The sequence below is a fragment of the Elephantulus edwardii genome, unplaced genomic scaffold (assembly GCF_000299155.1).
Source record: "Elephantulus edwardii isolate Elephantulus edwardi_28Jun2011 unplaced genomic scaffold, EleEdw1.0 scaffold00159, whole genome shotgun sequence".
NCBI lineage: Eukaryota > Metazoa > Chordata > Mammalia > Macroscelidea > Macroscelididae > Elephantulus > Elephantulus edwardii.
In genome coordinates, this window is record NW_006399909.1 from 5434986 (window position 1) to 5446167 (window position 11182).

The following is an 11182-nucleotide window of genomic DNA, read 5'->3' on the forward strand; positions in this document are numbered from 1 at the left end:
TGGACTCTATAAAGAAGAATATGGCGTGAGGATCAGAGGGAGACTCATCAACAAGCCTGCATTATGCAGATGACACAATCTTGATTGCTGAAGGTGAGGAGGACTTGAATCATTGGTTACAGAAGATCAAACAACACAGGCTTCGATATGGATTGCATCTCAGTGGAAATAAAACAAAGATTCTTACCACTGCAATGTCATGATAGATGGAGAAAAGATTGAAGCTCTGAACAACTTCATCTTACTTGAATCCACAATTAGTCAGAAAATCAGCAAATGTACGGCACTTAGAAAGTCTGCAGTTAGAGATCACTCCAAATTACTGAGAAGTAATGATGTCAGTTTGAGGACTAAAGTGTGTCTGATTCCAATCATGGAATTTCTGATCACTTGCTATGCATCAGAAAGTGAGACAATGAAAAAGAATGACAGAAGAATTGATGTCTTTGAACTATGGTGTTGGAGAAGAGCACTGGACATCTCATGGCCTGCCAAAAGAACAAATATGTCTTGGAGAAGGTGCAGCTAGAGTGTGATTTGGAGGCAAGGATGATGAGGCTTCACCTCCCATCCTTTGGTCATGTTGTTAGGAGTAGCTAGTCTTTGGAGAGGGAGATAATGCTCTGAAAGGTAGAGGGTTGGTGAAGGAGAGGAAGACACTCAACCAGGTGGATTGACACGATGACTACTACAATGGCTATATTGTGTTTGGAAGTGTGAGGATAGCACAAGGTAGGAAAAGTTTCAGATCAGTTATGCATAGGGTCACTATGGATCACACTTTACATGGGTCCCAACAAAAATAATAAAAACAAGAACAACTACACTCTATACTGCATAGGTCTCTGAAAATTTGACAAATTAATGTCAAGTATGTACACAGTCATGGAGAATAATTTCACTGTTTTAAAATATTATATATTTCATCTATTTACCCTTGCATAGACCCCACAGGCCCATTCAACTTTCATGGAACACTAAAAGTATAACTTCAGTTTGATTTAAACTTTAGTTTGATTTTAGTTAAAATCACAGCTAACTTTAGTTTGCTTGGCTCTACAGTCAACACTCTTGGCACCAGCAGCCAGGAAATTAAAAGATGTATTGCGATGGGAAAGTCTGCTGTTAGGGACCTCTCCAAAGTACTGAAGAGCAATGGTATCTCTCTGGAGACTAAGATGCATCTGATGCAGGCAATGGCCTTTGCAATCACTGGTTATGCATCAGAGAGTTGGACAATGACTAGGGAGGATAGAAGAAGAATTGATGCCTTTGAGCTGTGGCTCTGGAGAAGAGTATTAAACGTACCATGGACTGCTTAGAAACAAACCGGTTCATCCTGGAGAGGGTTAAACTGAGAGGCTCCTTGGAGGCAGGGATTCTGAGGCTTCATCTGACATACTTTGGATATGTTGTATGGAGAGACTGGTCCTTGGAGAGGGACATCAAGCTTGGTAGGATGGAGGAACAGCACAGGATAGGAATACCCTCTATGAGGTGGATTGATTCAGTGACTGGGTTAATCAGATGGGTGTGTCTGAAGCAGTGTAATTGGTACAGGACAGAGCAGAGTTTGGGGCTGTTGTACATAGGGTTGCTATGAGTCGCAAGAGACTGGACGGCACATAACAACAACAACAACAAAATCATAACATGGTGTTTTGGGTATGTGTGTGTGGTGTGTGTGTGACCACAGAATTGGAGTGAGGCTTATTCTCAACATGTGTAATGCAGATGACAAAACATTGATGGCAGCAATAAGATTTTCAATGTGATTTTGAAGTAATTACTAAAGAATCTCAAAGAGCGCAGAAGTCAATATGGACTATATCTTAACATCAACCACAAAAATCCTCACCAATTTGTCAATATCATGAAGCACAATGATACTGTTATTGCATGTGGTTGACAGCCAATTTGTGCCTAAGGTAGACATTGTACTTTCAGTTGCTTCATATGCATTCTAAGCTCAGATAATGAATAAGGAAGACCAAAGAAGGATTAATGGCTTTGAATTGTGTTGGTGGTGATGTTGTTGTTTGGTGATGCCATTGAGTCACATGTGATACACAGTGAACATAGAAACAACAGATCTGAACACTGTTTTAGGCTGGGCCATCCCCACAACCTCAGATATACGTATTGCTACAGTCCCAGGGTCTATCCATTCGGTTTAGAGCCTTCCTTTCTCTCACTTACCTTCCACCTTTCAAAGCATAAAGTCTGTTCCTATCCAAGGAATACCTCTTCCTTGCAACACGTCTAAAAAAAAGAAAAAAAAGGAATGGGAAGCTTTGCCATCTTTGCATCCAAGGAGCACTCTGGCTACCTTTCTTTAGGACATTTTTTGTTCCTTTTGTAGTCAATATGGTATTAAGTACTCTTCTCCAATTTCATAGCTCAGAGGCAGCAATTATTCTTCTCATTATTCTCTTGTCCAGCTCTTAATTGCATAACAAGTGATTGAAAAGACCATGGCCTGACTCAGGCACACCATAGTCCTCAAACTGACATCCTTTCTCCTCAATAATTTGGAGAGATCACTTAGAGTAGATTTTCTTAGTACTATTCCTCTCCTGATCACCTGACCACTAGCTAGTTCTGAGGGTGTTGATTGTGGATCCAAGTAACATGAAGTCATTAATAGTTATATTTCTCATCTATTATGATGTTGCCTGTATGTCCAGTGGTGAGGTGTTTTATTATGATTTGTTTTCTAAACGTTGAGATGCAGTCCATATTGAAGAGTACACTATTCGATATTCTGCACCAAGTGCTTATAGTCTCCTTCATTTTCAGCTAACAAACTGTAATTTGTGCAACATGGGTTATTGATGAGTCTTTTTCTGATCTTGATGCAATATTCTTATACAAAATCTATACTTAGATCAAGAGACAGTGGTCAGACCATGGTTCAAATTGGAAAGAGTATGTGCCAAGGATGTGTCCTATCCTCATATCTTTATAGTCTATATGCAGAACAGATTATCCAGGAGGCTGGGCTCTATGAGAAGAAGTGTGGCATCAGGATTGGAGGTGGACTCAACAATCTGCATTATAAAGATGACGCAACCCTGCTCGCTGAATCTGAGGAGGACCTGAAATGCTTACGGTGTAGGGTCAAGGACTGCAGCCTTCAATGTGGATTGAAGTTCAACATCAAGAAAACAAAGATTCTCACCACTGGGCTGATTGGCAACATCATGATAGATAGTCAAGAGATTGACATTGTTAACAGCTTCAGTTACTTGGCTCTAAAATCAACACTTTTGGTACCAGCAGACAAGAAATTAGAAGACGAATTGCATTGGGATAGTCTGCTGTCAGAGACCTCTCAAAATACTGAAGAGCAACAATATCAATCTGGAGACTAAGGTGCACCTGATCCAGGCCATGGTCTTTGCAGTTACTTGCTATGCATTAGAGAGCTGGACAATGACTAGGGATTATAGAAGGAGAGTTGATGCTTTTGACTTGTGTTGCTGGAGAAGAGTATTAAATGTACCGTGGACTTCTGGGAGAACAAACAAATTCAACCTGAAGAGGGTGTAGCCAGGCTGTTCCTTGGAGGCAAGGATTCAGAAGTTTCATCTGACATACTTTGGACGTGTTACAGGGCTTAACAGTCCTTGGAGAAGGATATCATGCTTGGGAGGGAGGAGGGACAGCACAAGAGAGGAAGACTCTCGCTGACATGGATTGATTCAGTGGTGATAAGAGTGTCAGAGACAATAATATTGGCACAGGCTAGAGCAGGGTTTAAGGCTATTGTATACAGGGTTGCTATGAGCATAACAACAATGAGAGAAAATATAACCCTGACATACCTTTTCCTAATTTTGAACACTCTTGGCACCAGCAGTCAGGAAATCAAAAAGCGTATCGCGATGGGAAAGTCTGCTGTTAGGGACCTCTCAAAGGTACTCAGGAGCAACAGTGTCTCTCTGGAGACTAAGGTGTGCCTGATACAGGCTTGTTATGCATCAGAGAGTTGGACAATGACTAGGGAGGACAGAAGGAGAGTGGATGCTTTTGAGCTGTGGTGCTGGAGAAGGGTACTGAATGTACCATGGACTGCCAGGAAAACAAACAGATTCATCTTGGAGAGGATTAAACCAAGCTACTCCTTGGAGGCAAGGATTCTGGGGCTTCGTCTGACATACTTTGAACATGCTGCCAGGAGGGACTGGTCCTTGGAGAGGGACATCATGCTTGGGAGGGTGGAGGGACGGCACAGGAGGGGAAGACCCTCTATGAGATGGATCGATTCAGTGACTGGGGTAATCGGGATGGGTGTGTCAGAGGCAGTGCGGTTGGCGCAGGATAGAGCAGGGTTTAGGGCTGTTGTACATAGGGTCGCTATGAGTCGGAAACGACTCGACGGCACATAACAACACAACAACAATGTTTTCTTGCTCTGTTCATACAGCAGCCTCTTGATATATGTATGTTTTGCATGAGAACAATCAAGAGTTCTGAGATTCACATTCTTCTCAATGTCAGTTATGATTTGTTTTTATACACATAGTTAAATGCTCTACATAGTCAATAAAACACAAATAGACATTCTTCTGATATTCTTTGCTTTCAGCTAGGAACCATCTAACATCAGCAATGATATCCCCTGTGCCATGATCTCTTCTACATCCATCCTGATCTTTTGGGTGATATGTGGATAGATAGATAGATAGATAGATAGATAGATAGATAGATAGATAGATAGATAGATAGAGAATCTTAATCATATGGTGGTGGTTGTTGTTGTTGTTGTTATGTGCCATCGAGGCGTTTGCGACTCATAGCGACCCCATGTACAACAGCCCTAAACCATGCTCTATCCTGTGCCAATCTCATTGCCTCTGACACCCATCCTGAGTACCCCAGTCACTGAATCAATCCACCTCACAGAGGGTCTTCCCCTCCTGCGCTGTCCCTCTATTCTACCCAGCATAATGTCCCTCTCTAAAGACCTGTCTCTCCTTACAGTATGTCCAAAGTAAGTCAGACGAAGCCCCAGAATCCTTGCCTCCTAGGAGCAGCCTGGTTTAACCCTCTCTAGGATGAATCTGTTTGTTTTCTTGGCAGTTCATGGTACATTCAATACTCTTCTCCAGCACCGCAGCTCAAAGGCGTCAATTCTCTTTCTATCCTCCCCAGTCATTGTCCAACTCTCTGATGCATAACAAGTGATTGCAAAAACCATGTCCTGTATCAGGCGCACCTTGGTCTCCAGAGAGACACCGCTGCTCTTGATTACTTTAGAGAGGTCACTAACAGCAGACTTTCCCATCACAATACGTTTTTTGATTTCCTGGCTACTGGTGCCAAGAGTGTTGACTGTGGAGCCGAGCAAACTTAAGCTGTGAACAATCTCAATCTGTTCGCCATCCATCCTGATGCTACCGATTGATCATATGGTACTTTCTGAAATTTTTCAGTGTTGGCCAGTTATCTTTTTGGTACAGGGAATCTATGGTTTCCTTTTATCTCATTTGATGCTTCATTCAAGATTTTGCCTATAGCATCTCTTAGTATTGCAACTTGGGGTTTAATTTTGTTAATCAGTTCTTTCACCTCAAGAACTATTGACTGAGTTCTTCTCTTTATGGCCATTCTAACACTGTTATTTCTCGTCAAACTGCCCTTTGGCATCTTCTATTCACCTCTTACTTCAGCGTATCTTACTTTTTTTTTTTAATCTACTAGAAGTTTCGGTGCAATTTTCAGAGTCCTTTCAGGTGACCATTTTCTTCCTTTCCTTTCTCCCCTATTCTTGTAATGAATGACCTTTCCACTATTCAGTGACAATAACCTTGATGTCATCCCACAGTTTGTTAGTCTTTGTTCATTCATGTTCAATGCTTAAATTTTATCTTCCAGATGATTCTTAAATTCATCTGGGATAGACTCAACATCATGTGTTGGATTTCATGTGCATGTTTTAGTTTTCTTCAGCCTTAGTTAAACCTTGCTCATGGGTAGGCGATGGTCTGTTTCACAGTGATGCTTTCCCCAGATATATTCAATCTTATAACTGTGCAGTGTATCAGGTGAGGTCCATGTGTAGAGTTGCCATTTTTTTAAGTATTTGCAATGAATAAACATTGAATATACAAAATTTAAGCATTCTGTTCCTGGTCTCATTTCTGTCACCAATTCAGTACTTTCTGACTGCCATTCCTTTTTCATTGTTTCCAGGTTTTGTACTCCAGTCATCAGTTATCATTATCACATTTGTTTGTGTGTTTGGTCAATTTCAGACTGCAGAATTTCGTAAAAAATTTCAATTTCCTCCTGTTTGGATTTAACTCTTTATGTGTATATCTGAATAATATTCATCTTAACAGACCTTTCTTTTGGGTATATGAACAGTGTCATATCACTTATTGTTATTTGCTGTCAAATCCCTGTGACTCTTAGTGACCCTATGTACAACAGCTCTGAACCCTGCTCTATCTTGAGACAATTTCATTGTATCTGACACAACTACTCCCATTACCTCAGTCACTGAATCAATTCATCTCATCCAGGGTCTTCCTCTCTTGTGCGGTCCCTAGATTTTCCAAACATGATTTTCCTCTCCTAAGACTGCTTCTTCCAGGCCATGTACCCAAAGTATATCAGAGGGACTTTTAAATCCTATTTTAAGAATTAGACTTCACCTTATCCAGGACAGACCTCAAGGTATATTCAGTATTCTTCTCCATCATCACAGGTCAAAGCATATTCTTCCTGTCATCCTTAGTCTTTGTCCAGCTCTCAGATGCATCGCAAGTAATTGTGAAGACCACAGCCTAGATCAGGTTCACCTTAGTCTCCAGACTGATACTGTTCTTCTTTAGTACTCTGGAGAGGTCCCTAATAGAAGATTAGCAGGCTTCCCAAATGTAATTCATCTGTAATTCATCCTTTTTTAAAAATAATACTTATACAAAGTTTGTATACATATTTTTCACACTTAATCTTTTCCATTTCCTCCCCATAATGAAAAATACTATATAAGACCATTATTGTAGAGCAAGTATGAGTATCCAAGGGCAGGGGAAGGTGGGAGAAGAGAGGTGAGGATGAGAGGTTGGATAACTATAGAGACATACAATTTGATGGGTTGAGTGAGCTGTGAAAGAAATGGCAAGTCATCTGTTGATTTCCTGACTCCTGGTACCAAGAGTGTTCATTGTGGAGTCAAGCAAGCAAGCAGAAGCTATTAACAATCTCAATTTCTTCACCATCTATCATTGTGCTGCCAATTGTCCCAGTGGTGAAAATATTTGTTTTCTTGATGTTGAGCTTCAATCCGCATTGAAGGCTTCAGTCCTTGACCTTCTACAGCAGATGCCTCAGGTCTTCCTCAGTTTCAGGTATCAAGATTGCATCATCTGCTTATTGCAGATTGTTAATGGTGTTGTTGTTGTTATGTGCCTTCTAGTCTCTTGTGACTCATAGCGACCCTATGTACAACAGCCCTAAACTCTGCTCTGTCCTGTGCCAATCACATTCTCTGATTCACGCATTCCAATTACACCAGTCATTGAATCAATCCACCTCATAGAGTGTCTTCCCCTCCTCCACTGTCCTTTCCAGCCTCCCAAGGATGATGTCCCTCTCCAAGGACCGGTCAGCCGCTCCTTGCAATATGTCCAAAGTATGTCCTTCCTCCAATCCTGATGCCACATTCCTCATCATAGAGAACAGCCTCCTGGATAATCTGTTCTGCATATACTTTGCAATTGTATGAAGTTCAATTGCTCTGTTCTAATGACAGCCTCCTGGTCCAAGTATAGGCTTCCATATTGAAATTGTCTTTTTAATTATGAATGCAACATCATTCTTCTTCCGATTTTCATTTCTGACAAAATGTCTCATGTGATTGTCTGATTCAAAGTGGCAAAAACCAGTTTCCCAGTAATGCCCAAAATGTTTATGTTTATGTGTTCTAGTTCATTTTTCACAGCTTCTAGTTTCCCAGTATTCATATATCATACATTCTACGTCCCAACTACGAAAGGATGTTTGCAGCTGTTTCTTCACATTTTTATTTACTTCCAATCTGGACTCTACCTCTCATAAAACAACTGTATGTGTTCCTGTATTGTTCATGAAATTATCAGAGGCTTGCTATGTAAGAATTAAATGGCCAGCTCTTTCTTAATCCAGAAGCTCTATTAAAAACTGTCCACCATGAGTGACCCTCCCAGCATTTGACACCTGAGTAGCATAACATTTAATATCACAACACCAGCACAAGCAAACTAATAGTCAAGTGCCATAATAATAAGAAAAATTATAAACAAGCAAGAATATGAATATTTAATCTAGACCATAATTAGCAATATGCTGATTTTCCTCTAATACAAGTTTATGTTATTAGTGTTATACAACTAACAGCGAATCAACAAGTCAACATTTTCAATAACACTACACCTTATATACTGGACCTTGTATTTTAAACTCTCTTTGGCCCAGAAGCCAGCCTTCTTTTTTAACACCCTCTATTTTTTTCTTACAGATCTGCTGGCAGATTTGAATTCTGTGCTTTTGAGTTGACAGAGCTATTTCTTATGAGTAGGCCTCCATGTATATTCTTCTTTTGTTTATTTTTATTATGTATATGCCTCATAGCGACCCGATGATCAATAGCTCTTAATCCCCCTCTACCTTGAGCCACTCTCACTGTCTCTGAGCCACCTACTGTCATTGCCCCAGTTAGTGTGCCCATCCATCTTCTCTGGAGCCTTCCTCTCCTGCATTGTCCTTCTACCCTTTCAAGCATGTTACGCTTCTCTAAAAACTGGTTGGTCCCTTCTTGCTACAGGCCCAAAGTATAATAGATGGAGTCTCAAAATCCTTGCCTCCAATAGGCAGCTTGATTTCACCCTTTCCAAGACACACCAGTTAGTTCTCTTGGCAATTCATAATAAGTGCAACACTATTTTCTAGCACTACGACACAAAGATATCAATTGTTCTGTCATCCTTGGTCATTGTCCAGTGCTCTGATGCATAGCAAGTGATTGCAAAGACCATGGCTTGGATAATAAGGTGTACCTTAGTTTTTAGACTGACTTCTTTGCTCTTAACCACTCTGGATAAGTTCCTGATAGTAGATATTCCTAATGCAATTTCTGAAACAAAGCTGAAATTATTGCTTTCTTACTTTCCGCTTGGAACCATGGAGGCTGCCGTGGAGAAGAAAAAGAAGGTTCCTCCAGTTCCAGAAACCCTTAAGAAAAAGCGAAGGAATTTCGCAGAATTAAGGGTCAAGCGCCTTAGAAAAAAGTTTGCCCAAAAAATGCTTCAAAAGGCAAGAAGGAAGCTTATCTATGAAAAAGCTAAGCACTATCACAAAGAATACAGGCAGATGTACAGAACTGAGATTCGGATGGCTCAGATGGCAAGGAAAGCTGGCAACTTCTATGTACCCGCAGAACCCAAGCTGGCATTTGTCATCAGGATCAGAGGTATCAATGGTGTGAGCCCAAAGGTTCGTAAGGTGTTACAGCTCCTTCGCCTTTGCCAGATCTTCAATGGCACCTTTGTTAAACTCAACAAAGCTTCAATTAACATGTTGAGGATTGTGGAACCATATATTGCATGGGGATACCCAAACCTGAAGTCTGTCAATGAACTGATTTATAAGCGTGGTTATGGCAAAATTGATAAGAAGCGAATTGCTCTGACAGACAACACTTTGATTGCACGATCTTTTGGTAAATATGGTATCATCTGCATGGAGGATCTGATTCATGAGATCTATACTGTTGGCAAACACTTCAAGGAAGCAAACAACTTCTTGTGGCCATTCAAATTATCTTCTCCACGAGGTGGAATGAAGAAAAAGACCACTCATTTTGTAGAAGGTGGAGATGCTGGCAACCGGGAAGACCAGATCAACAGATTTATCAGAAGAAAGAACTAAGGTATCAGCCATGATTCTTTTTTGTAATCTGGTCAGTTAATAAAACAGTGCTTTCAAATTGAAAAAAAAAAAAGCTGAAATTATTAACATTCTCGATCTCTTCTCCAACTATCACGATGCTGTCAATTGGCCTAGTGGTGACAATTTGCGATTTCTTGATTTTAAGCTTCAATTCTTATTGCAGATTACAGTCCATGTTATATTCCAAAAATTTTGCCATTGTTCTTGTTGTTACGTGCCATCGAGTCACCTGTGACTCATAGTGACCTTATGTACAACAGCCCTAAATCCTGCTCTATCCTGTGCCAATCTTATTGTCTCTGACACACCTACCCCATTACCCCAGTCATTCAATCAATGCATTTCATCGAAAGTCTTTCTCTCTTGTGCTGTCCCTCCACTCTCCCAAGGATGACGTCCCTCTACAAGTACTGAACCTATCTTGCAACATGTCCAGACGAAGCTTCAAAATCCTTATTTCCAAAGAGCAGTCTGGTCTCACCTTCTCTAGGATGAACTTTTTTGTACTCCTAACAGTCTACAGTATATTCAATACTCTTCTCCAGCACCACAGCTCAAATGCATCAATTCTTCTTCTATCATTCCTGGACATTGTCTATCTTTATGATGCATAGCAAGTAACTGCAAAGACTATGGCCTATATCGGGTGTGTCTTAGACTCCAAACTTACATTGTTACTCTTTAGTACTTTGGAGAGGTCACTGACAGCAGACTTTACCAATACAATTTGTTTTTTAATTTCCTGGCTGCTGGTACCAAGAGCGTTGATTGTGGAGTCAAGCAAACTAAAGCTGTTAACGGTGAGAATCTTTGTTTTCTTGATGTTGAGCTTCAATCCATATTGAAGACTGCAGTCCTTCACCTTTTGCAGCAAGCGCTTCAGGTCCTTCTCAGATTCAGCAAGCAGAGTTGTGTTATAAAAGGAATCATTTCTTCTTCTGTTATCCTTATTGATCTTCATATTTTTAGATGCATAGGAAACAATTAAAAATGCCAAGCTTGGAGAAAGTACACCTTAGTCTTTAAAGGGGGATTTTTGCTATTGAGAACTTTGAAGAGGTCCCTGGCAGCAGATTTTTCTAAATCAACATGTTTTGTTTTCTTGAATGCTGTTATCATATATATTGATTGTGGATCCAAGCAAAATCAATAGTTGGTCATTTTAGTCTTTTATCTATATAACATGGCCCTGGTTTAGTGATGAGGATTTATTTTATTTTATTTTATTATTTTATTTTATTTT

General features: G+C 40.3%; 1 protein-coding gene across 1 annotated transcript; it reads left to right on the plus strand.

Moving 5' to 3' along the window:
• Positions 1–9171: 9171 nt before the first annotated feature.
• On the plus strand, positions 9172–9918 carry LOC102866383 (60S ribosomal protein L7-like). Its single transcript, XM_006895128.1, has one exon. It carries the CDS (start codon positions 9172–9174, stop codon positions 9916–9918), a length of 747 nt encoding a protein of 248 aa, XP_006895190.1.
• The last annotated feature ends 1264 nt before the right edge of the window (positions 9919–11182 follow it).

What these genes read in the sequence shown, in the direction of transcription:
- LOC102866383 (XM_006895128.1), top strand. Translation starts at nt 9,172, where the DNA reads ATGGAGGCTGCCGTGGAGAAGAAAAAGAAGGTTCCTCCAGTTCCAGAA.